Genomic DNA, 27,620 nt, shown 5'->3' on the forward strand with positions numbered 1-27,620 from the left:
CACAGGATCCCAGCGTCCTGGCACTGAGTCCCACATCAGGTTCCCCGCAGGGAGCCTGCTTCTCCCTCTGCCTGTGTCTCTATGAATAATAAATAAAATCTTTAATGAAGAAGAAGGAAGAAGGAAGAAGGAAGAAGGAAGAAGGAAGAAGGAAGAAGAAGGGCACTTGGGTGGCTCCATAGTTGAGCATCTGCCTTTGGATCAGGCTGTGATCCCTGAGTCCTAGATCAAGTGCAGCATCAGGCTCCCCACAGGGACCCTGCTTATCCCTCTGTGTCTGCGTCTCTCATAAATGAAGAAATAAAATCTCAAAAAAAATAATTAAAAAATAAAAAATAAAAATTTTTTCTGAAAGATGGAAAAGTTTTGAGATGGATGGTGGTGACAGTTGCAGAACAATGTGAATGTACTTAATACCACAAAACTGTACACTTAAAAATGGTTAAAATGATAAATTTTATGTTCTGTATATTTTACCATAAAAAAATGCCAATGCTCAGCTCAATTTAATCAGTGGAGTAGTAGGGCAATGCCAGATTACAAAAGAGTTGAAGATATGGAGACAATTAGGATTGACTATCCCTTCCAAAGCAAATCAATAAAAGTTAATTCACTATTACAGTAGAAACAGTGAAGTGAGATAACTGTTTATCAAAGATACTATGAGAGCAATTTCATGTGAATTGTAAACTGAATTAGGTAACATCTAAATTGTCTTCTACCAAAATAAATAAATAAATAAATAAATAAATAAATAAATAAATAAATAGTCTTCTACCTCTACAGTTCTCTATACACAAGAACTGAAACATAGGAAAAAGGAATGATATTAATGAAGTCAAAAGCATATACCTATGAAATACAGGTATCAGATATATAGGTAGAAATTAGTCTGAGAAGAAACTGCTATATATAGTGTAGAAAATGATATGTAAAAAAAAAAAAAAGAAAGAAAATGATACGTAACCAGAATATCTGTAACATTCCCAACCTTCACAACCTTTAATTCTTTAAGAATTACTGACACATTATGGGATGCCTGACTGGCACAGTGAGTTGGGCATTGGCTCTGGGTCTGATCTGGGTCAGAAAAATGGTGGGATTGAGCCCTGCATCCGGCTCTGGGCTCAGCAGGGAATCTGCTTGGGATTCTCTCTTCCTCTGTGCCTCTCCCCACTCTAAAATAAATAAATAAGTCTTAAAAAAAAGAAAGAAAGAAAATAACTACTGACACATTAAAAATACTCTTTGGAGGGGTGTATGGCTGGCTCAGTCCCGTGACTTAATCTCAGGGTCATGATGTCAAGCCCCAAGTTGGGCATGAAGCCTACCTAAAATTTAAAAAAAAAAATTTTTTAATTAAAAAGAAAAAAAAAAGGAATATAAGGGAAGGGAGAAGAAATGTGTGGGAAATATCAGAAAGACAGAACATAAAGACTCCTAACTCTAGGAAACAAACTAGGGGTGGTGGAAGGGGAAGGAGGGCGGGGGGGGGGGGTGAATGGGTGACGGGCACTGAGGGGGGCACTTGATGGGATGAGCACTGGGTGTTATTCTGTATGTTGGCAAATTGAACACCAATAAAAAATAAATTTATTATAAAAAAATAAAAATAAAAATAAAAATAAAAGGAACTCTAAGGAAGCAACCCAAATGTCCAACAACAAATAAACTGATAAACAAAACGTGGTGTGTATATATATATATATATATATATATATATATATATATATAATGGAATATTATTCAGCCTTAAAAGGGAATGCAATTTTGTACAACATGCTACAACACAGGTGAACCTTGAAAACATTATGCTAAATAGCATATAAGCAAGACACAAAAAGGCAAATATTGTATGATTTTGCTTATATGAATAACTAGAATCTAGAGGCAAATTCAGTGGAATAGAATTAGAACAGAGGATATCAGGGGTTAAAGGTTAGGAGGAAATAGATTTATCATTTAATAGGTACATAGTTTCTGGGGTGATGAAACAGCTTTTGAAATAGTGGTGACAGTTGTACAACACAGTGAATGTAATTAATGCTGCTAAAGTGTCCATTTAAAAATGGTTAAAGAGGTAAATCTTATGGGACATATATTTTGCCACAATATGAAAAAAAAAATTTCTTCTATTGCAAAAATACTCTGAAAGCAAGCTGAGATCTCAAGCTGAGATCAAGTTTCTCACAAGTAAATATATTGTCTCGGGTTGTAGACAAAACTCATCCTGGGTTATAGCCAACCCAAAATGAAAGAGGTCTCCAGTGGAGACTCCCTAAAGAAAGGAAATATACCCATGAAGGAAATCAATTCACTCACCTCAATGATGGATAGGGTCCTCAACTGAAAGCCAGAAGAAAGGCCACTTGAGGTCATACCATAGGGAAAAATGAAGAGGACTTAAGTAGCCCCATGTAGGATATTATTTTCCAGAACTATCAAGTAATTCTGATAAACAATTCCAAATAAGTTCCTTGTTCTTGAAAAAGTCCAGATATATTTAGACAAAAACTCCAAATAGAAAGTCATTTACCCCTTCCACAGTTGGCACTCACCGTCCTCAAGAAGAGAGTCAAGTGAGGATTATGAGCCTCTCAGGCTAAGGGGTGGGTGTGTTGGGGGACAGCACCCAAATCCAGACTCAGAGCTTCTCAGTCACAATGCCCTCGACTAGGGTACCTGGGTAGCTCTGTCAGTTAAGCGTCTGACTTCAGCTCAAGTCATGATCCCAGGTTCTGGAATCAAGCCCCCATGCTGGGCTCCCTGCTCAGTGGGGAGTCGGCTTCTCCCTCTGCCCCTTCTCGGCTCCTCCCTCTACTCATGTTCACTTGCTCACTCTCTCTGTCAAATAAATAAATAAAATCTTTTAGAAAAATGTCCTTGACTACTGCTTGTTCAGATGGAAGTCTTTCTTTTTTTTTTTTTTAATTTTTATTTATTTATGATAGTCACAGAGAGAGAGAGAGGCAGAGACACAGGCGGAGGGAGAAGCAGGCTCCATGCACCGGGAGCCTGATATGGGATTCGATCCCGGGTCTCCAGGATTGCGCCCTGGGCCAAAGGCAGGCGCCAAACCGCTGCGCCACCCAGGGATCCCAGATGGAAGTCTTTCTGCTTGCTAATGCAACTTCTGTGTGCATTCTTCATGTTAAATTTATCAGCTTCCTGTCTTAGCCTTCAGGTATCATACTGTTTAACCAGAGCAGTGGTTCTCAACTAGGAACAATTTTGTACCCTAGAAACATACGGCAATATCTAGAAATGTTCGGTTGTCATAACTGGGTACTACTAACTCATACTAGGTAGAGGCTAGGGATGCTGTTAACATTCTGCAATATATAGGGCCTCTCCCACAATAAAGAATTATCATGCCCAAAATGTCAATACTGCCAAGGTTGAGAAAATCTGAACTACAGGTTAATAAGACACCTAAAGAGTTCACAGTGAAATATGAGAGCTTTATGTTCAAAATACTACTTTAATTTTTAATCCATCAATTAAATTTCATTAATTCTTAAGACTGATATCCTGTTTTCTTTATATTCCTCATATTTTCCAAATTTCTATGATGAACTTATATTGATTTTTCTATCAGAAAATCACAAACATATTTTAAAATAGAAACCCTTATCCTTTCCTTTTTCTGTAATAGTCTATTTGCCTAAAGACAATTTTCCTTCAGGTCGACTGTGTGTATTTTTTCTACTGACATTTTATTCTTTATTGCTGCACTGTATCTGGAGTAGGAGTGACCAAAAAACTTGCGTGTACTGCACCATCTTAACTGGAAACCCAATTTGACATCTGAGTTCAAGAGAAACTACTGAGTAATACTTAAACCAATTTTATACAAAACAATTTTCTGATATTCTATTCTTCAGAGTCCATCATTTTATAAACCTGTACAATATAAAATGTGTGATTCGGATATTTACACTATTTGAAATGTTTTTATCATAAAAGGCAAAGGAAAGTAAAAGAAGGAATCACTAGTAGCACTACAAGCAGAGTCTCAGAATAAAAACAGATGAAGCACATGACAGAAACAGAAGCAAGTTCAGTGCTGGCGATTCCTCAAACCACACTGTGCCAGAGAGAAGACAGTGAGACAGCCTCCTGTGCATCCTCGTTTATGTATCCATATACTTATCTGTCTGTGCTCTGCAACCAGCAATGATTACCCTTGACTCCTCAAAATTCACTCCCTATCAGTTGATTAAATTAAATTAATCAATGGTAATTTTATCTCTCTTGTCCATTACTGGCAAATGTATTAATCTGATTCAACGAAAAGAGTATTCCTAAGAGGTTCTGGGGGAAAAAAGGCCTTTCCTATTTTAAAAGAAAGCCATTAGGAAGCCAGACCATATCTCTGGCATTGGAAAAACGGATGCTAAATGCTACTGGCAGCTTTGATTCAGGAAAAAGCAGGCACTGCACAGCACAGTGGAAAGGCAGAAAGATCTTAGGGCTTCACAGATCACTGAATCACTTGACCAATCCTAGTCTAATTCTGGACTTCCTCTTATATTAACTGGAAAAATTCCTTATTGTTTACAAGCCACTTTATATTATTTACTACTGAAAGCAACTCATGTAAAACAAGGTCTGAAAAAGATGAACAGATCCCTCTTACAACCCTGTATTCCACATTGCTTACTGCTATTATTTTGTGAACATCATAAAAAACAATAAAGAGGGATATGTTATAGGTACTCCATATTCATAGTAAAAATATAAATGGCCATTTTGGAGAGTAATTTGGCAGAATTATTAAAATTTTACATGTGCATACTTTTCTTCCCAGATGTCCACTATGACAAACAGTGAAAAATTACAAACAATTTAAATGTTATGAAAAGGAGGAATCCCTGGGTGACGCAGTGGTTTGGCGCCTGCCTTTGGCCCAGGGCGCGATCCTGGAGATCCGGGATCGAATCCCACATCGGGCTCCAGTGCATGGAGCCTGCTTCTCCCTCTGCCTATGTCTCTACCTCTCTCTCTCTGTGACTATCATAAATAAATAAAAATTAAAAAAAATTTTTTTTAAATGTTATGAAAAGGAGGAGAAACTATAGCATATCTATAGTATGAACTCATATATCTAAAAAATAATGAAGTAGGGGCACCTGGGTGGCTCAGGTAAGCATCTGCCTTCAGCTCAGGTCATGATCTCAGGGTCCTAGGATCCAGCCCCTAGTCAGGCTCCCTGCTCAGCAAGGAGTCTGCTCCTCCCTCGGCCCCTCCCCTGCTCATACTTGCTCTTTCTCTCTCTCAAATAAATAAAATCTTGAAAAAAAAAAATAATGGGGACGCCTGCAGCTGAGCGTCTGCCTTCGGCTCAGGATGTGATCCCAATGTTCCAGGATCGAATCCCACATCAGGCTCCCACATGGAGCCTGATTCTCCTCCCTCTGCCTGTATCTCTGACTCTGTGTTTCTCATGAATAAATAAATAAAATCTTAAAAAAAAAAAAAACGAATTGATTTTGACCTAGTGACATGGAAAGCCCTCCAAGATATACCAACCTAGCAAAAAACATCATAGTTGCCATTTACATAAAACACACACAACAGTAAACTATATATTTATATTGCTATATACATATACACAAAAACAGTATAAATGTCTAAATAAAGCACATTAACTGGTAATAATGATTACCTCTGGACTGGATGATGATTTAAGGAGTATTTTAGCTTCCTTGAAGTTGTTCAAAGTTTTTAGAATAAGAATAGATTCATATATGCCTGATGTATTTAAAATACATAGGTAGTTTAAAAATAAAATCTAGGGGGTGTGTGGTTGGCTCAGCCAGTAGAGCACACAATCCTGATCTTGGGATTGTGAGTTTAAGCTCCATGTTGGGTGTAGTGCTTACTTAAAAATAAATAAAAATATCTAAACTTAGAAAAAATACACACTACTGTAGAAGTTTTGAAAATACAGAAAGGAACAACAAAAAAATTAAAACCTTACATGTTCCCACTACTCACAGATAATTATGGTTATCTATTTTATTTCTTTCTAATCTTTTTATATGTGCATTTTAAGAAAAATATTTACCTATAGACAACTGTAAAGCCTGCTTTTAAAAAATAGACATTTTTTAAAAGATTTTTATTTATTCATGAGAGAGAGAGAGAGAGAGGCAGAGACACAGGCAGAGGGAGAAGCAGGCTTCCAGCAAGGAGCCTGATATGGGACTCAATCCCAGATCGTGGGATCACGCCCCAAGGCAAAGGCAGACCTTCAACTGCTGAGCTACCCAGGCGTCCCTAAACATTATTTTAAATAGCTACTTAGTATTTATTTGCATGAACAAATAATCACCTGGCCTTGTCTTATTGCTGAATGTGTAGATTGTTTCCAATAAATCATTACTATTAATAATAATGTAATGAATATCTTCGCTTAAGAAAATATCATATATGTGTTGAGGATACTTATTAGAATAGATTCTTCTAACAGGAAGTACTACCTTACATAATATGAACTTTTACAGTCCCTGACACTTACTGACAAACTTGTACTCAGAAGTATTATGGCAATTCAGATTTGCATATTTCTCTGCATACACAGGTACCTTGATAATTTTTAAATATAAATAACTTACTCCTCACTGTAGTTCTCCATGCTATTTAAGAGGAAAAAGAGGATGATGCTTAGCTAATAAACTTTTACTTCCAAAATTAAATCAAGACTAGACTTTCAATTCCTTTAAATCTTTCTTTTCAGACTAAAAAGAGAGAAAAGAATGTTGGCTTTTTTTTTTTTTAACTAAATGATACTGTATAAGGTCCTTAGAACAAAATTTTTTAAATAAAATCCTGAAATAACTGAAGCATACATTTCCCAATGGGGGAAAAAAAAGACACAAATCAATCACTATTAAAATAGGCCTAACCTCAATGACAAAGACAACCCAATGTAGAAATGGGTAAAGCCTTTGCACAGACAGTTCTATAAAGAACATATACAAAAGCCAATAAGAACAGGAGAAAAGATGCCCAGTATTCTTCATCATTATGGAAATGTAAATGGTAATCACAATGAGATACCACTTCACACCTACCAGGATAGCTATTAAAAAAAAAAAAAAACAGAAAATAACAGTATCGGCAAGGATGTAGAGAAATTGGAGCCCTTACACATGCAGCTGCTGTAGAAGACAGCTTGGCATTTCCTCAAAAAACTAAACATAGAATTACCGTATGGTTCAGTAATTCCATTCCTAGATATATACCCAAAAGGAACGAAAGCAGCGACTCAAACAAATTTGTGCATCATTTCTACTGCAGCATTATTCACAATAGCCCCAAGTTGGAAACCATACCTGTCCATTAACAGACAAATGCATAAACAAAATGTGACATATGTATACAACGGAATATCATTCAGCCTTTAAAAAGAATGAAATTCTGTATAACATGTTCCAGCATAGATGAACTTTCAAAACATTATGCTAAATGTAATAAGCCAGACACAAAAGGATAAATAGTGTACGATTCTGAGTATATGAAATATCTAGAATAGGCAAATTTCATAAAGACAGAAAGTCGAAGAGAAGTTACTAGGGACTAGAGGGAAAGGGGCAATGGAAAATTATTGCTTAAGGGTACAGAGTTTCTGTTTGGGATATGAAAGTTTTGGAAATAGTGATGAGTGTTGTACAACATTGTAAATAATGCCACTGGATTATATGCTTAAAAATGTTTAAATTTTATGTTATATGTATTTTACTACCATTTCAAAAATAATAATGTACCAAAACCACTGAATTGTATACTTTATTATTTTTTTAAGGTTTATTTATTTTCTTTATAGAGAGCACGAGAGTGTGAGCATGAGCAGGGGGAGGTGCAGAGGAAGAAGAGGAAGACTCCCTCACTGAGCACCAAGCCCAAAGCAGGGCTCGATCTCACAACCCTGAGATCATGACCTGAGCCAAAACCAAGAGTCAGACACTCAAATGACTGAGCCACCCAGGTACCCCCTAATTATCTTTTTAAGTAAACTCTACACCCAATGTGGAGCTCAAACTCACGACCCTAAAATCAAGAGTCGGTCGCATGGCCGACCAACTGAGCCAGCCAAGAATCCCTAATGGATGAGTTGTACAGTCAAAGGAAAAAAAAAGATGGGGAGGGAATGCCAGGGTGGCTCATTTGGTTAAGCAGACAACTCTTAAATTCAGCTCCCGTCATGATCTCAGGGTCCTGAGAAGGAGATGAACATCAGTCTCTGTACTTAGCAGGGAGCCTGCTTCAGGATTTCCTCTCCCACTGCCCGTCTCCCCACTCATTCCCACGCTTTCTCACTCCAGAATAAATAAATAGGGGTGCCTGGGTGGTTCAGTCATTTAAGTGGCTGTCTTTGGCTCAGGTCATGATCCCAGGTCCTGGGATGGAGCCCCACATCAGGCTCCCTGCTCAGTGGGGAACCTACTTCTATCCTCTCCCCTCTGCTGCTATCCCTACTTGTGTGTGCTCCCGCTTTCTCTCTCTCTAAAATAAATAAATAAATAAAATATTTAAAAATTAAGTTAAATAAATATATATATATATTTAAAAAAAAAAAAAAGGACGTCACAAGCACCTGGGTGGTTCATTTGGTTAAGCATCCAACCTTTGATTTCAGCTCAGGTCATGACCTCAGGGTCCTAAGACCCAGCCCCCCATCAGGCTCCGCCTTAAGCTGCTTTATCAGAGTGAGAATGGCTTTTCTTCACAGGAACTCCTTTTTTAAAACTGTATTGTAGGGGTGTCTGGATGACTCAGTTGGTTAAGTGTGTGCCTTCTGCTCAGGGGGACTGAGTGCTGCAGCAGACTCCCTGCTCAGCCAGGGAGTCTGCTCCTCCCTCTCCCTCTCCCTCTGCCTCTCTCCCCAGCTCATGCTCTCATTCTCTCTCAAGTAAGTAAATACATATTTTTAAATTTTTTAAATAATAATAAATAAAAATAAAAAACTGTATTGCAAATACTTTCAGCTGGAGAAAAGCTGAAAAAAAAAAAAAAAACACAGAATCTCTGCAAAACCTTCACCTATTTATCCCAGTCAGGTTCTGCATTCACCAGGGAGTCTACTTGGGATCTTCTCTCCCTTTCCTTTTGCCCCCACACCCTGCAATACTCAACACACACTCTCATAAATCAATCAATCAATCAATCAATAAAAAAAAAAAACCTAACATCTATACAACACTATTATCTACCCTACCATTCTTTTTCAAATTTTAACAAATGTCTTAATAATTTCCTTTATGGCAAAAGAAGAGTCTTTGATTTTAAAACATTTTTTTAAATTTATTTTTTAGAAAGAGAGAGTACAAGGGGAGGCACAGAAGGAAAGGGAGAGAGAATCTTAAGCAGACTCTGCAATGGAGCTCAACCTCATGACCCTGAGATCATGACCTGAGCCAAAACCAAGAGTCAGGCACTTAACTGTGTCACCCACGTGCCCTTATTTTAAAACATTTTAAAAGATGTTTTTCTGGGAGCACCTGGCTGGCTCAGTTGGAAAAACATGCAACTCTTGATCCCAGGGTTGTGAGTTCGAGACCCATATTGGGTACAGAGATTACTAAAAATAAATAAACTTTTTTAAAAAGATGGGTTTTTTTTTTGCTCTAAATCAAATCTAGAACCAAATATTATAGTTAGCTGTTATGTCTCTTTAGTCTTCTTTAATTTTTGTCTTCCATGACCCTGACGGGTTTGTTGTTGTTGTTGTTGTTGTTTTTTAAGATTTTATTTTTTCATGAGAGACACAAAGAGAGGCAGAGACACAGGTAGAAGAAGAAGCAGGTTCCCCACAGGAAGCCTGATGCAGAACTGGATCCTAAGACTCTGGGATCACTCCCTGAGCCAAAGGCAGACGCTCAACCACTGAGCCACCCAGGGGTCCCTTGACAGTTTTTTCTTTCTTTTTTTTTTAAATGCAGACTAGTATTTTGTAGACTGTCTCTCAATTTAGGTTCATCTAATATCTCTTCGAGATTAGACTGGAGGTTTTATTTTTGGCAAGAATACAATAGAAGTGATTTAGGAAGCACAGGATGCTGGTTTGCTCCATTACTGTGATGTTTACCTTCTATTACTTGGTCAAAGTAGTGTTTGGTAAATTTTTCCACTATGAAGTTACTACTACCTTATAATTTAAAACTATCATACTTATAGAGGGATATTTAGAGACTTATGTAAATATCCTGTTTCCCATCAAACTTTTACCCACTAGTTTTAGCATCCATTGAGGAGTCTTGCATGAATCAATTATTACTATGATGGTCGTCAAACAGTAATTTTTATCATTCATTCTACTAGTTAACATTCTATTTTATAAGACCTTTTCCTTATTTGTATACTTTTATCAGTATGCACTGTGTATTCTTATTTTATCCTATGTGTTATATTCACTGCTATATTAGTAGAGGCTCCAGAACTGGCCAGTGGCCAGAGAAAGCCCTTCAAACCCACTTCTGTGTCTTTATGACAAATCTCCATCACACTCTGTAAGCCATTCTTTATTTTCTGGCACAAGATCTCCTAGCCTTAATCATGGAATTAGGCATTTCCCCAAGGAATCCTGGTTCCTTTTACTTGAGAACAATAGAAACTAAGATCTGGGAGCTAACTGTGCTCCTGGCTACTAGGGGGTCATTGCTGCTAACCCTTCCCTGACACAGGCAAGGAAAAAATATATTCTATAACTATGTCTGTATTAAAAGCCATGTGCTCAATACGGATACCTCCAATTATTAACCAATACCTTAGGGTTTTATCTCACCTCTCCCCTTTCTATATTATGTAACTCCCTTCTCCAACAGTAAGAAAACTTGACTCCAATCATACCATAGTATATTTGCTTCTGCTTTCATTTTATTTTTAAGATATTTGTTTTCCAAAATTTTAATGAAATAATTCATGGTTCTAAAAGTCAAAACTACACTGAAAGTCATACCTAAAGAAGTGTCACATCCCCCATCCTTCCCACAGCATTTCCCTACAAAACCCTGGAAATAGCCAAAATCCTTCTGGTGTTTCTTTTTTGTGAAAATAAGTACATATATACTTTTTTACTTCCCCTTCTTTCTTATAAAAATGTAGCATATGGCAACTCCTCTTTTGTACTGGCCCTGAGATCAGGATTTGAGCTGAAACCAGGAGTCAGTCACTCAACTGACTGCACCACCAAGGCACCCCTCCATGGCCTATCTTTTAAATGTGTACCAATACCATACTATTTTAATTATAGAGGCTTCATAGTGTTTTTAATATCCATTAGGGAAAATTGTGAACTTCATGCCAATATATTTGACAATTTAGATGAAGTGAAAATAATTCCTTGCAAGACACAAACTACCAAAGCTCAATTAAGAACTAGGGGGATGCCTGGGTGGCTCAGCAGTTTAGTGCCTGCCTTTGGCTCAGGGCTTGATCCCGGAGTGCCAGGATCGAGTCCCACATTGGGCCCCCTGCATGGAGCCTGCTTCTCCCTCTGCCTATGTCTCTGCGTCTCTTTGTGTGTCTCTCATGAGTAAATAAATAAAAAGAACTAGGTAACCTGTTTAGCCTTATCTCTATTAAATAAATTGAATTTGTTCTTGAAAACATTTCTACAAAGAAAACTCAAGGCCCAAATGGCTTCACAGAAACATTCCAGCAAATATTTAAGTATTAAGTTGGTCAATTCTCCATAACTCTTCCAGAAAATTAAAAAAAAGAAACTATTTCCCAAATCATTTATGAGGTATAAGGAACACTCATACTTTGAAGAAGGAAATACAAACAGTGTAACTATTTTGGAAAACAGTTTGGCAATTTCCAGTAAAAATAAATATATACTCAAAATACCATCCAGCAATTCCACTCCAAAACACTTCACAAACGAAATAAAAATATGTTCACACAAAACCCTTGAAACAAATGTTTATATAGCAGCTGTATTTGTAATAGCCCAAAACTCAAACGTCCTTTGATGAACAGATGGATAAATGAACTGCAGTATAAACATACAACTGAATACTACTCATCAATAAAAAAAAAACTCAAATACACAACAACATGGATAAATCTCAAAAACATTACACTTGGTGAAAAATGCCACTAAAAAGGTTACAGAATGTATGCTTTATTCAAATGTTATTCTCAAAGAGATAAAACTATAGGAAGAAAAAAATCAATGATTGCCAGCAACTGAAAGTGGAAGAAGTGATTTACTACAAAGTAAAGGTGAATTTTTGAGGGTGATTAAGCTGTTCTACATCTTGATTGTGGTGATGGTGGTGGTCACAGAACTATTCTCATTTGTCAAAATTCCCAGAACTTTATACTTTAAAAAAAGGTGAATCTGACTGTATGTAAACTATACATTATCATACAAGGACTAATCAAAGCAAAACTGGAATAGCTCTATTATCATCAAAGTTGACTTCAAAGAAGGAATATAATCAGGAATAGAAGAGAGACATTACATAATGATAAAAGAGTCAGTTCACCAATAAGTCAAACAATCTTAAATGCATATCCATCCAACAACAGATCTTCAAAACACACAAAGTAAAAATCGACAGATCTTTAGGAAGAAACAGACAAACCCATAATTACATGTGTATACTTCAACATTCTTGTCTCATTACGGGCATCAGTACCTTCCTGGTAAGGATATTAATATCTGTATCGATGAGTACATAGAACATTATCAAACAACTTGACCTGACATTTGTAGATTACTCCATCCAACAGAAAAATACATGTTCTTTTCAAGGTACATAAAATATGCATCAACATAGATCACATTATGGTCATAAAACAAACCATATAAATTATGTTCTTTACATATAATTAGAATTAAACTAGAAACCAATAATCAAAAAAATATGGAAAAATTTCAAAATACAGGGAAATTAATGAATACCTTTCTTAATTGTGCACAGGTTAAAAGGGAACACAAAGGAAATTTTAACATATTTAGAATTATATAAGAGTTAAAACAACATTTGAAATGTTTATGAACCAGTTAAACTGTATTTAGAGGGAAACAAAGTACTAAATGTTTAAAACAGAAGAGAAGAAAGATATCAAACCAATTATCTAATTTTCTACTGTAAGAAATTGCAAAAAGAAACAAGAAACTGCAAATTAAACACAATATTAGAAAAGAGCAGAAATCAGTGAAATCAAAACAGAAAAGCAATAGAGAAGAAAAAATAAAATCAAAAGCTGGTCCTTTGGAAAAAAATCAATAACATGAATAAACCTCTAGCCAAATTTATCAAGAAAAAAACGATAGTAGACATAAATCATCAAAATCAGGAACAGAGGGAATATCACTACACACTGAAAGGAAGATACAGAAGTATCAGGACCTTTATGCCAATAAATTTGATAACTGAGATGAAATGGACCAATTTCTTTGAAAGAAAAAGATTACTAAAGCTCTCCCTAAAGAAATATGTATAACTAGAATAAACCCATATCTATTAAAGAAATTGAGTTTGCACTGAAATGCCTTCCAAAGAGAAATCCAGACCTAGACTGCTTCACTGTCACACTCCAGCAAACATTTAAGAAAGACATAATACCAATTCTATACAAAATCTTCCAGAAAAGACAAGTATAGAATAGCTCCCAACTTGGTTTAAGGCCAGTATAACCTTGATACAAAAAAAAAAAAAAAAAAAAAGACAAAAGCAGTGGAAAAATAATAGTAACTACAGACCAACATCCCTCATGAACAGAAACAAATTGAATCTAGTAACATATAAAAAGGTTAATACGTCATACCCTGTGGGGTTTATCCCAGGAATTCAAAGGTTGTTACAACATTCCAAAATTTAATCAATGTAATTCACCATAGTGACATAAAATTTGGGGCTGTGGAAGCCAGAAATTAAGGGCAGGTTAAGAGAAGTTATACCTTTGATAGTTTAGTTGCTTGTGTCACCACCTTGTACAACTCCATTGTATTTGACATGAATGATACCCCAGGAATTATAAAATATAGTGGTATTGAAAATGTGTAAAATGGTTAACCAAAAGGCAATGCAACTTTGTGCTGGACTGAAAGAAATAAAAGATCCAGATGAAGAGATTTTTACCTTTCAGACATTCCACTTGGTCCTGTTCACATCTGAAATATTCTGTTTAATTCTGAATTCTATACTTCCAATGAGAACAATGAATTTCATCAGAGAACTAAAGCAATAATGGCAAAAGAGTTCTAGACATTTCATAGAAAAAGAGCTGGAAAAATTGGAAGGCGTATACTATGTTTCAATAATTTGCTTATATTTTATATGCCCTGAAAACTATTAATTCCTGAGGGCAGAACCCATGCCCTATTTATCTTTGTATTCCAAATATCTATTACTGATCCCGGAACTGGGTAAGTACTCATGTAGGAGGGGATTCAAGAACAGGAAAAACTAAACTTTAATAACTGAAATCAGAAAGTAGCAAGAAAAGATTGGAAAGGGCACTACAGCACTGTTACTTCTCATAGCATAACATGCCAAATGTGACCCTCCATCCCATAGCTATCAGCTTTGTATCTCACTAGCCTGAATTGCTCATGTGCCAAATTTTGATTGGTATATATGCTAATTCCTGCTCTCCTGGACCTCAGACACCCAAGTCTATTGAGCCACAGAGTTTGACTCCGGAGGAAGCACGGAAGAGATAATTATAATACTCACTAGCCCCACCTAACTAGCCAAATCACCCCAGCGATTAAACGAAGTGATAGACATCACAGCAAGATGATTTGCATGTCCAGAAATTATGTAAAAAGTAACTGCAACTATGTTAGATACTAGAAGAAACACTTCAACTTCATAAGTAATCTGAATTATAGATGTACTGCTCTTTCAATGAAAGATATATTCCTGAAAAACTCTTTGAAAACAAATTCTGAAGGCAATCATATTTTCCAACAACTTGTATTGTAATTTCAAAGTGGAACAGAAATGCCCTAAGTAAACTAAACAATTTATTGGCAAAATGAAATTTAAAAATCTTAGCAGACAACAGGAAAACACACGCTGCTAAAGGGTGTATGGCCTGTTAATCATCATTCATAATGCAGACAAGAACTACACCCACGACCCTGGGCAAGTCATGCTGCTTCCCCTCAGCCTTGGTTTCCTCATCTGGAAGATAATAAATAAATGGGTAAATAATAAAATAGATGGTCTCTTCTGCTAAATAAAAAGTCTGGGTATTTTCTAATGCCTGATGAGTTTGTGAGGTATTAGACATGTTTATTGGACACCAACAGAATATCCAATATAGTTAACTACAATCTGCAAACCTTCCTAAGACTTTAGAAGTTAACAAATGAAGGAATCCTATTCTTCTAAATAAAATATAACATATCTGTATCAGATTTTTTAATGCAGCTCTTTATAGTATATGCCTTTACCTAGTCTTCATAGACTCAATTCTCATAAAACCTCACACTTATTTAACAGACATGAGATTATGTGGGGCCTGATGTGTGCCATGGTAATTTCAGAGTGTTTTGTCCACAAGTAGAAAATACACACTTGCATAATAACAAAGCCCCATTTAAACACATTTACAGGTAAAATCAATCCCATATCTAAAACTCCATAAAATAGGGCAGCCCCAGTGGCCCAGCAGTTTAGAGCTGCCTTCAGCCCGAGGTGTGCTCCTGGAGACCCAGGATGGAGTCCCACATCAGGTTTCCTGCAAAAAGCCTGCTTCTCCCTCTGTTTTTCTTTCTCACTCTTTCTCTCTCGAATAAATAAATAAAATCTTTAAAAAATAAAATAAAAGCTACAGAGGAATATTTAGACTATTACTGCTTTCCCCCAAAACTCACATTTTTAAAAGCTCTAATGCATATAGAACAAAGAATCCATAGAAAATCTGTGCAAATACACACATACAATAAAATTGTGTACTGACTTTTTTTCAGCCGGGGTTTTTGAGATTCAGCAGTTGCAGGAAACTGAGTTCTCTGAAAAAAAAAAAAAAAGTAGTCTATGTGAAAGCAACACCATGTATCTTGCTAACTTGAAAAAGCATTCAAACAATAACAATCAGTAGCTCTCCAATCATGCAATACATGTGGGCACAAAGATTTATTTTTAATATGGTTTAAAAATCAAATGTCAAGTCATACTTCGGCTATCCAAACTATTAATAATGTACAATGCATATTCATAATATAGTCTTATGTTTATTATGATTTTATATATATATATGTATACATATATATATATAAAAGATTCTATTTATTTAAGAGACAGAGAAAGCATGAGAAGGGGGAAAAGGGGGGAATCTTAAGCAGATTCTGGACAGTGAGGAGTCCAATGTGGGGCTCAATCCCATGACCTTGAGATCATGACCCAAGCTGAAACCAAGAGTCAGACACTTAACCAACTGAGCCACCCAGGTGCCCTGTTTAATATATAATTATAATGCATAAAATGTGCACAAATAAATGTACTAAGCCCTTAAACACTACATATTAGTATTATACTTAATGCTATACATTTAGCAGCCAAACCAAAAAGTAATCATTTTGATAAAAAGAATTTTATGAGGTCATCTATATAGAAACTGCCTAGCACTCAATTCCAGGAGTTTCTCTTTTTCTTTTTTTAAAGATTTATTTGAGAGAGAGAGACAGAACACACACTAGTAGGGGGAGGCAGAGAGGGAAAGAAAAATCCTCAAGCACACTCCCTGCTGAGCACGGAGCCTGACCTGGGGCTTGATCCCACAATCTTGCAATCATGATCTTAGCCAAAATCAAAAGTTGGACGCTTAACCAACTAAGTCACCCAGGCACCCCTAGGAGGGTTATTTTTTAAGGGACATTATTCAATATAATAAATACTATCTTACACATAAGATCTTTGCAGAAAATCTTCAAATGGAGTTTTCTTATACTACCTTCTGTTATATAGGATATAGTAAGATTAAGCAAAAATAATGGCTGAAATTTTCCAGAAGTAATGAGACACTAATCTTTATATATTTATTTTATTTTTTTTAAAGATTTATTTATTTATTTATGATAGACATAGAGAGAGAGAGAGAGGCAGAGACACAGGAGGAGGGAGAAGCAGACTCCATGCCAGGAGCCCGACGTGGGATTCGATCCCAGGACTCCAGGATCGTGCCCTGGGCCAAAGGCAGGCGCTAAACCGCGGAGCCACCCAGGGATTCCCTATTTATTTATTTTTTTAATTTAAAGATTGTATCTCTTTATTCATGAGAGACAGAGAGAGAGGCAGAGACACAGGCAGAGGGAGAAGCAGGCTCCATGCAGGGAGCCTGATGCGGAACTCGATCCCAGGACTCTGGGATCAGGCCCTGGGCTGAAGGCGGTGCTAAACCACTGAGCCAGCCGGGCTGCCCTGGACACTAATCTTTAGATTCAGAATGCTAAACCAATCTTGACCAGGTTAAATGAAAATAAATCCCCATTTGTGTTCATCAAAAGGTCCTGCACCGGAGACAATAAGAAGTTCCTAAAAGCAACCAAAGAGGGTGTTTCGGTGGCTCAGTCAGTTAAGCATTTGCCTTTGGCTCGTGTCATGATTCTGGCGTCCTGCGGTGGAGCTCCATGTAGGGCTCCCTCGGAGGGGGCTCCCTCCGTGACAGGGAGCCTGTTCTCTCTGTCCCTCTGCCCTTGCTTGCCCTGCTGGAGCTTGCTCTCTCTTTCTCAAATAAATAAAATCTTATATTAAAAAAAGTGACCAAAGGAAAAAAGTATCACTAGCTAACCTATACAGAAAGGACAATTAGACTGACACCTGATGTCTCAACAATTAAAAATGGAAAATAATATCACATAAAGAGATTATAAGAAAAATCACTCTCATGTCTCAGGTGCTAAGTAAAATAAAAGTAATCTAAACAACAAACTATGCCCTGCAGGCCAAACAAATCCAGCCCATTTATTTATTTATTTGAAAGAGAGAGAGAGAGAGAGAGAGCGCGCTCATGTGAGCAGGAGAAGGCAGAGGGAAAAAGAGAATCTGAAGCTTATTTCACACTGAGTGGGGAGCCTGATGCGGGGCTTAATCCAACAACCATGAGATATGACCTGAACCAAAACAAAGAGGTTATGCTCAATCGACTGAGCCACCCAAGCATCCTTGCTTTTTACATTTTTAATAGTTTTTACATTTTTTTCATATTTTGTAAGCCCTGAAAATTCTATAAAATTCAAATTTAAGTGTCTAAAATTTTATCAAACCAGTCACACACGTTTATATGTCGTCTATGGTTGCTTCCACACTACAACTGCATAGTTGAATTGCTTGCAACATAGACTAGCCCACAAAGCCCAAAATATTTATTACCAAAAAATAGTCTGCCAACCTCAAATCTAAACTCTTACGTCTTCCGAAACTAATTTTCAGAGTGCTTGGCTGGCTCAGTTGGAAGAGCATGCAACTCTTCTAAGTCTGAGCCCAATGCTGGGTATAGAGATTACTTAAAAAAAAACAAAAACAAAAAAACCACCACCAAACTACAAAAATTTTGTTTAAATAAACTTCTAAAGGATATAAATTAGGAAAAAGGAAAAGAATCCCAGAATGAAGGAGACAAATGAGCAAAGGAACTAGTAAAATATGGAAGTATTCTAAACATCCACTTACTGAATAAAACAACGTATAATTTGTGGTGCTGAGAAACACAAAAACTACAAAACTGAACAACAGTAGCATGGCAATGTTGTGGCAGGGCAATGGGTAATAAAGCATTTGATAATCCCTACATTACCAAGTTTTAAATTTGAACTTTCAGTTAAATATGTATTATAAAAAGAAATTGGGTAATCACTAAAGGAAGACTAAAGAATAGAGTATACAACTTCTAAGTAATGAAATGAGAGGAGAGAGAAAGAAGAAATTCAGGCAAAAAAAAAAAAGAGAGAGGCAAGAAAAGAAAGAAAAAATGAAATTCTCTAGTTAAATTATCAGGATGGATTTAAAAATCTAGATGTATGCTATTTATATAAAAACATACCCAAAGGGGATCCCTGGGTGGCACAGCAGTTTAGCGCCTGCCTTTGGCCCAGGGCACGATCCTGGAGAACTGGGATCGAATCCCATGTCGGGCTCCCTGCATGGAGCCTGCTTCTCCCTCTGCCTGTGTCTCTGCCTCTCTCTCTCTCTCTTTCTCTCTCTGTGTGACTATCATAAATAAATAAAATTTTAAAAAAACAAACATACCCAAAGCAGAAAGGCAAAGAAAAACAAAGTAAAAAGATGGAAAAAGATACACCAGGAAAATAGAAACAAAAAGAAAAACTAAAGTAGCAATATTAACATGAAACAAAACAGACTTCCAGACAGAAAGAAAGCTTTATCAGGGAAATGAAAATGAATTAATATAGATCAAAGACTAAAAATGAACAAGGCAAATTTAAAGCCTTTAGAAAAAAATATAGGAAAGGATTACTTCAGTAAGATATAAAAGCACAAACCAACTGAGAAAATATCTAAGTATTCAACTACATTAAAATTAAGAACTTCTGACCCAAAAATGAGGTGAAGACAGAAAACTAAGAAGATATTTGCAATACAAAAACCAAAAAAATCCCCCCCAAAAAGTGATAAAGGATTAACAGCTAGAAACTATAACTAACTACAAAACAAACAGTAAAAAGAAAGCAAGAAGAAAAACAGTTAAGTAGAAAAATAAGCAAAACATGGGGCGCCTGAATGGCTCAGTTGGTTAAGCATCTGCCTTCAGCTCAGGTCATGATCCCAAGGCCCTGGAATAGAGCCCTGCATCGGGCTCCCTGCTCAGTGGGGAGTCAGCTTCTCCTCTCCTCCCCCTTCTCCCCATCACTTGTGTTCTCTCTCATTCACTGTGCTAATAAATAATCTTTTATAAAAGAAAAACATGAGCCAGGCATTGCACAGAAAAGTAAAAGACAACCAACCACTGCTGCTCCACCTCATTAATAATCAGTTAAAATCACATTAAGACTTCATTTCACATCAACTATATTGACAGAATTTAAAACCATGACAACATCGAAGATGTAAGCAATATGAACTGATGATAGAAGCATAAATGGTTACAACCACCTTAAAGTTTCCCACAAGTAATGAGGTTGAAGATGTACCTACTCCATGAATGAAAAATCCATTTCTCAGAATACCCTAGAGAAACTCTTAGATTAAGAGACCTGTATAAGAATGTTTACAGGGCAGCCCGGGTGGCTTAGCGGTTTAGCACCGCCTTCAACCCTGGGCCTGGTCCTGGAGACCCGGGATCGAGTCTCATGTCAGGCTCCCTGCGTGGAGCCTGCTTCTCCGTCCTGCCTGTATCTCTGCCTCTCTGCACCCCATCCCCCTTTCTCATGAATAAATAAATAAAATCTTAAAAAAAAAATAAAGAATGTTTACAGCCAGGCCTGAGACATTCTTACTTCTTACTTTTTGCACCCTAAGCACCTCACTTGCCCTACCCTGGCCCTAGCCCTGTTAATAATATTACTTTTAATACCTTAAAGTCAGGGGCTCCTGGTTGGCTCAGGCAGTAGGGCACGTGACTCTTGATCTCAGGGTCATGAGTTCAAGCCTCATATTGGGTACAGAACTTAAAAAACAAACAAACAAAAAACTAAAACTGAAAATCAGAAGGAAAAATAAGTTGAACACAGGCTCAGAGAATAAAAAAGTGATTGCCAGGGTTGGGAAGTAGGAGAAATAGGAAGAGGTTAGTAAAAGTGTACAAGCTTTTAAGATGAATATAAGGTGACTATAGTTGACATTATATTGTGTAATTGAAATTTGTTCTGTATAATTTGAAATTTGCTGAGGTGCCTGGGTGGCTCTATCGGTTGGGCGTCCAATTCTCAAGTTTGGCTTGGGTGGTGATCTCAGGGTCCTGGGATCGAACCCCACATCTGGCTTCCCACTCAGTGGGGAGTCTGCAGGTATTCCTCCCACCAATCTCAAATAAAAAAATAGATCTTAAAAAAAAAATTGCTAAGAAAGTGGAACTTAAATGTCCTCACCAGGAAAAAAAAAAAAAAGGTATATATGTGGAGTGATGAATGATTTGATGGTGGGAATCCTTCCACAATGTATATCAAATGATCACATTGTATACTTTAAATATCTTACAACTTTATCAACTGTACCTCAATAAAGCTGAAGAAATTAGAACTCAAATCTCTGTCTAGTAGAATGGATAAATTAATTATAGTATTTTCATATAATGGGATAATATACAGCACTGAAAAATGAATAAACTACACAATTTCTTAAATCCAATATATTATCTAGAGGTATTAAATATGGTAAAACTATAAAGAAAAACAGACGAGTAACAAAACTGAGGAAAGAGATACTCCTGACAGGGTAGGAGGAAAATGCAGTAAGGGAAGAAACATTTAGGATTCAAAGTTATTGTTAATGACCCATTTCTTAACCTGTGAGGTAGAAACACAACTTTCCATTACCCTGTTCTTTAAAATTTGCATATAACCTTTTATTCATTCTTTTAGGGCTAAGATACACTTCACAACAACAAAAAAATTGATTCTCAGAATAAAACAGAATACATACTTGTTCTATTAGTTATTTTATTATCTTGACTTAACAAATACAGAAATCTTACTAAACCAAATAACCCATTTTAAATGGGCAAAATATCTGTAGACACACTTCACTAAAGAGAAATGGATGAATAAGCACATAAAGATAATACCATTATTCGTTGGGGAAATATAAATTAAAACCATAATAACCAATATACATACATTAGAATGACAAATTAAGACTGACAATATATGAAGTATTATTAACAAAGCAGGGATGTGGAAAACTGAAACCCTCACATACTGCTCGTGGGAATGTAAAATGGTACATATAGCCACTTTAGCAAAGCTTGGCATGGGGCACCTGGGTGACTCCATCAATTAAGCATCCAAATCTTGATTTCTGCTCAGTTGATGATCTCAGGGCCCTGAGATCAAGCCCCACACTGGGCTCCTGACCTCAGCGTCCACTTATCCCTCTCCCTTTGCTCCTCCTCCCACTCATTCTATCTCTAAAATAAATAAATAAAATCTTTACAAAGAATTTTGGCAGTTTTGTTGTTAACACACACTAACCATATAACCCAGCAATTTCACTCCTGAATAAATAAAAGCATATCCGTACAAAGATTCACAGCAACATTCATAATAGCCAAAAACAGGAAACCAGTCTTCATGTCCATCATTTGGTGCATAAAAAAATGTATATATTCATAAAATGGAATATTGTTTAGAAATAAAAAGGAACAAAATACTGCTATGTACAATATAAATGAACCTCAAAAAACATGCTAAGTGAAATTCAGACACATAAGACTATATTGTGTGATTACATAAAATTGTAGAAAAAGCAAACAATGGAGAAAGATCAGTGGTCAGCCACTGATCAGTGGTTAGGAGTAGAGAGTAGCTGCAAATGGACCCAAGGGAACTTTTTGGAGTGATGAAGGTAAGAGGATTGTGGTAACAGTTTTGCAAATATATAAATTTAACTAAAATTGATCCAACTGTACACCTAAAATGGGTAAATTTTATGGTATGTGTATTATACCTCAACATAGCTGGTTTTTAAAATGCTAAAGAACTCTATTTTTTTCTAACTGGGATTTTTTTTTTGTTTTAAAGGTTTTATTTAGAGAGAGGGAGAGCATGCACATGAGCAGAGAAGGGGCAGAAGGAGAGAATCTCAAACACACTCCTTGCCCAATGCAGGGCTCGATCCCACAACCCTGAGATCATGACCTGAGCTGAAATCAAGAATCAGAAGCTTAACTGACTGAGCACTCCAGGTGGCCTTAATTGGGATTTTTTTAAACTTTGGGGAACATATTAAGAATCTTAAAGGCTCAGGTTGCCTGGCTGGCTCAGTCAGCAAGGCATGCAAATCATGATCTTCGGGGTGTAAGTTCCAACCCCACAGGGGGCATAGAGAGTACTAAAAGATAAATAAATAAAAATAAAAATCTTAAAGGCTCAAAAAGCATCTTCATGAGCCAGCAATCTTTCTGCAAAAGGAGAATTAAAATATAATCTTTTAGTCTCTTTTTCAAAATGTCTTCCACAACATTCAGATAGAAAGGATTCTATTAGCCCACTTAATCTTTACAGCTGGGATGTATGGAGAATTCATTATGTTCTTCTGGTTTTTCATTTTTATGTAGCTCTGTGATCTTTTCTTCACCTAACAAATATTTATGTAATATTTGGTATGTGCTAGGCACTATATACGAGCCAAGTCAACTAATACAATAGTAATTTTTGCTTTCCATTCTGAAAGGTTTAATCTTTAAACTTAAAGAAAAACAGGTATTTATACAAATACATTGAATAATGGGAATCAGGGAGTTATAAAAAATTTGTAAGCATAAATCATAGAAAGCAGTATTATTTGCTTTTATTTTTAAGATCTCTAAATCATTTACTATATATTCTTTAAAAATAAATATCAGTCCCCAGTTTTCCCAAGGAACTAACTGGTAATAATCCTTGGTAGTCTGGGTAGTGTATTACAATTTCTGTGTGTCTCATATAAGCCTTGTTTTACTCCATTTTATTGGGATGTCTCCTGGCTTAAAGGCCTGTACAGCAGCAGTCTTAGATTTTTTACTTATGTATTAAAAAGTCTCTGTTTTAAGTCTCTTAGTATTCTCTCCTCCACACCTATATATCCATATCCACAGATCTATGTGGGGTTTTTTTATGCCACAAAATTAAGATCACACAATATACCCCAATAAAAAGCAAAAGAAAAAGGGGGGGGGGCCGTCTGGATGGCTCAGTTGGTTAAGTGTCCAACTCCTGATCTCAGCTCAGGTCCTCATCTCAGAGTCATGAGTTCAAGCCCTGTGTTGTGTGTTCCAAGCTGGGAGTGGAGCCTACTTAAAAAAAAAAAAAAAAAAAAAGCCCCAAATGGAGTTATTTATGCTAAGTCCCATGTCAACAAACCAAGACTGAATTTCTACCTCCCAGGAACAGAATCTTAAACCAGGCAATCAGAAACTATCTAATCAGTGTAAGTGAGGTAATGTGCCTGAAGACCCCTACCATCACCTAGAGGAAAGTGACCTTGCAATTACCAACCTTTTTGTCTAGTAGAACTTCCCTGTTCCCACTCCTTTCTACCTATGAAAGCCTTTCATTTGTAGGGCTCTTCAGAGCTCCTGTCTGGGAGAAGGAACGCTGTCTGATTCACGAATCGCTGAATAAAGCCAGTAAGATCTTTTAAGTCTACTCAGTTAAATTTTGATTTTTAGTACTCCACTGCACATCTAGCTTTTTAAAAATGTATACCATTCACATCAACCTATATAGTTCTAACACTTTTAATGGCTGCATAATATTCCTCAGAATGGAGGTATCAGAAGTTATCTATTCCCCTATGAACGGGTATTCACCTTGCTTCCAGCATTTTGCCACTATCAACAATTCTGCAAATGAATACCCTTGCACTCTGTGCTTTCTTTTGCTTTTATTTCAGGGAGATACAGGTCAGTCGTCTGAGTGAATGAGACTGGGGAGGGGGGGGGCCTTTTCATTTTATTACAAGACCAGATCACTTCCAAAAAGGGCAAAATTCAAATCTCCATGCACTGGTAATGTGAAAAGATGAAATTCCTACAAATAACTATAACCCTGCTAGCAATAAACTTGACAGTAACGAAAATAACCAGTTAACTTTAGGCTCAAGAGCTAAAGTCATATTGAAAAAAACAGCCATTCTCTGTAAGATACTATATGATTGGAAAGGTCAGGACAATTCTGGCATCACAGAAATCACGTTCATATTCTATTTATAAACACCTATCTCTATGGGCAATGAGCACTGGAGAAATAAGCTGTATTTATAGCAATGTCGTGTTACCATTATACCTTACATTTATGGAGGTGAAGTATTTTCTTTGCCATATTTCTAATATCTAAAACCTTGTAACGCTAACCATGCTATTTAATTTTTTTTTTTTTTTTTTTTTTTTACTTTGTAGTTTAACAAAAGTCTTTGATTTGGGCCTCTGTCCCTGTATTCAGGGTTGTATGATGACACTAAAAATAATTTGACTTCTCTGGCCCACCCCCCACCCGCCACCCCCAGATAGCACTGGCCTTGCTCCTTAATGGCCCAAAAGTAAGTTGTAAAACAGCCAAAAAGTGCTATATGTTGTCTCCTATGTTTTCCAGGCCGGTTTTCAAAGGGCAATACATTCCAAATAAATAACTAAAGCCATTCTAACAAAAGGGCACAAGATGCTTTGAAACCCAACAACAGTAGACAAGGTTTTGCACTTAGAACTTTGCAGAAATTAGATCCCATTCTAGACACTTCACAAACTGCCACAGGGTCACCCTGAGTTAGTTCTGGGCTACTCTATTACCATCTCCGTGGGCTTTAATTAATGCCTAACTCAGGCTCCCGCTGAATCGCAACACAGCACTTTCCTAACTAAATTACAACGGAGAAAAAAATAAAAGGGTTGCGGAAGGGGGGTAAGGTGGGGGGACGGGGTGACTGGGCGACGGGCAGTCAGGAGGGCACTTGATGGGATGAGCACTGGGTGTTATACTAAATGCTGGTAAACTGATAAGAGGAAGGAAAGGAAGGGGAGAGGGAGAGAGGAGAAGGAGGGGAGAGGGAGGGAGAGGGGGGAGGGGAGGGAGGGAGGGGGAGGAGAGAAGGAAAAGGAGGGGGGAGGGAAGAGCAAGGGAGGGGGAAGGGTGGGGGAGGGGGGAAGAGGGAGGGGGAGGGGGGAGGAAGGAGGAGGAGGAGCGAGGGAGGGAGAGGTAAGAGGGAGGATGGAGGAAGGGGGAGAGGGAGGGGGAGGGGAGAGAAGAAGGAGGGGGAGGGACGGGGGAGGAGCGAGGGGGTGGGACGGGAGGAGCGACGGGGAGGGAGCGGGAGGATGGAGGGAAGGGGAGGATAGAGGAGGAAGGAAAAAGAGAAAAAAAAAAGAAAAGAAAAAGAGAAAAGACGGAGAGGTCCGCGGGGAAGGGCCGGCCCGCCCAGCGGCAGGCGGCGCGGACGCCGACAGCCCCGGGCTCCGTCCGGCCCCGAGCCCAGTCCGGGGGATTAACCCCGACCGCGGCCCGGCCGGCAGCGCTTCCTTCCCAAATCTCGCGAGACCGAGATCGGAATGGACGAGACTGACCCCAGCGCTCGGACGGGCCCAGCGCGGCAAAGTCCGCGTCGCCCGGGGAGACCCGCTCTCAGGAGCCGGGCCGCGCCGCCCCGCGCACCCTCAGCGGCTCCAGGGCCGGCTCCGCCCTCCCCCGGGGACAGCTGCGTGGGGCACAGCTGCCCGCCAGCCTGCCTCGCCTCGCCTCTCCGCTCCGCTCGGGGCGGCCCACCCCTCCCTGCGGCCGGGACACCGAGCGGCAGGTGGGCGCTCACCGTCGCCAGCCTCTCCTCAGCCATCTTGGCTCCGCCCACCGCTACGTGGACGGAAGTGGGCGGTTCGCAGACGTCGGGCGAACGGAAGTCGTGGTGCGGGGGAAGCCGGGAGCGGCCGGACCGCGCGGGAGGTGGTCGTGGCAGCGGCCTCCGCCTGGGAGTGTCTTCGGGAGGCGCGGTGCGGGTCGGGGGCGGCTTCGCCCGTGGCTGGGCGCCGAGAGAGACCCAGGAGGGACCCGGGAGGCAGCGCGCGTGCTCCCGGACAGCCCCCTGGGCGCCCCGGAGAGTCGGGGAAGCCGCGCGTCCCCGCCCGCCCCGCCGCCGTGCGCGCCCTCCAGCTCCCCGGCGAGGCCTGGCCCCGCGCCCTGAGGTAGCGAAGCCCGTTCTCGACGCCGGAAACCTGCTCGCTGCTTAGCCGTCACCTCCAGCCTCGGCTTCGCCGCCTCGGGTTCCCGCTCCCCTTGGCGCCAGAGTTTGCGGATGCGCTGCAGGCGGGCTGCCGACGAGCACAGTCCGGATCGGAAATACTGGGGAAAAGCCCGGGAGATTTCCCGGGAAAGCCGGAAACGCGGTCTCGCGGCCTCCGTTCCTCAAAAGTCAGTGAAACGGCCGAAAGACGCTGCGACTGGACAGATGTTCGCGGTTTGGGCACAACCCGTTCCCCGACACCGGTTACGTGACGTGACCCCTCTGGGCCCTGGCGTGGGGGCAGTTCTCGTGGAAGGAACACGTGGGCTCTGGAGTCAGTCAGACGCGAGTTCGGAGCTGGAGCGCCCGTGACGTGAGCCCGTCGCTTCCTGAACTTCATTCATTCTAGGACCTGAAACTATGGAAGGAAGGAAAACCGCCAAGAGGAGCCCTTGCACCCACAGCACCGACCTTAAAAGTAGAGAGAGGAAGTCAGACGTTAATAACAGAAGCAAAATTTATGAAGAAACCGTTCACCAAATAAGTACAAATGGCTGTTTAGACATCAAAGTATAACTTTGCAAGGAAGGAAAAAAAAAACATGCAAATTAAAGTTTCCAAGAGATACCTTCCCCCTCTTACATGGCAAAGGAAAAAAAATTTTCACTAACATAGTTGTGAGGAAACATGCATTTTTCACCTGTGGCTAGTGGGGATATGAATGGATACAACCTCCATTGACAGCAGTTTGGCAATAACTACCAAAATTCAAAATGCACATCATCT

The 27,620-nt window shown here is 38.7% G+C and overlaps 1 protein-coding gene across 2 annotated transcripts in view; it reads right to left on the minus strand.

Moving 5' to 3' along the window:
• The window catches only part of BBS4 (Bardet-Biedl syndrome 4), a 57,215-nt gene extending 30,657 nt beyond the window's left edge, over positions 1-26,558 (minus strand). For both annotated transcript variants that reach the window (XM_041740020.1, XM_041740019.1), the window contains exons 1-2: positions 26,427-26,558; positions 15,934-15,985 (exon numbers count right to left, since the gene is read on the minus strand). In XM_041740020.1, coding sequence (XP_041595954.1) covers positions 15,934-15,985; positions 26,427-26,450 — 76 coding nt within the window. In that variant the 5' untranslated portion in view covers positions 26,451-26,558. The remainder of the gene's footprint in view (positions 1-15,933; positions 15,986-26,426) is intronic.
• Between the last annotated feature and the right edge of the window lie 1,062 nt (positions 26,559-27,620).

The sequence above is a fragment of the Vulpes lagopus genome, chromosome 2 (genome assembly GCF_018345385.1).
Source record: "Vulpes lagopus strain Blue_001 chromosome 2, ASM1834538v1, whole genome shotgun sequence".
Classification (NCBI taxonomy): Eukaryota; Metazoa; Chordata; class Mammalia; order Carnivora; family Canidae; genus Vulpes; species Vulpes lagopus.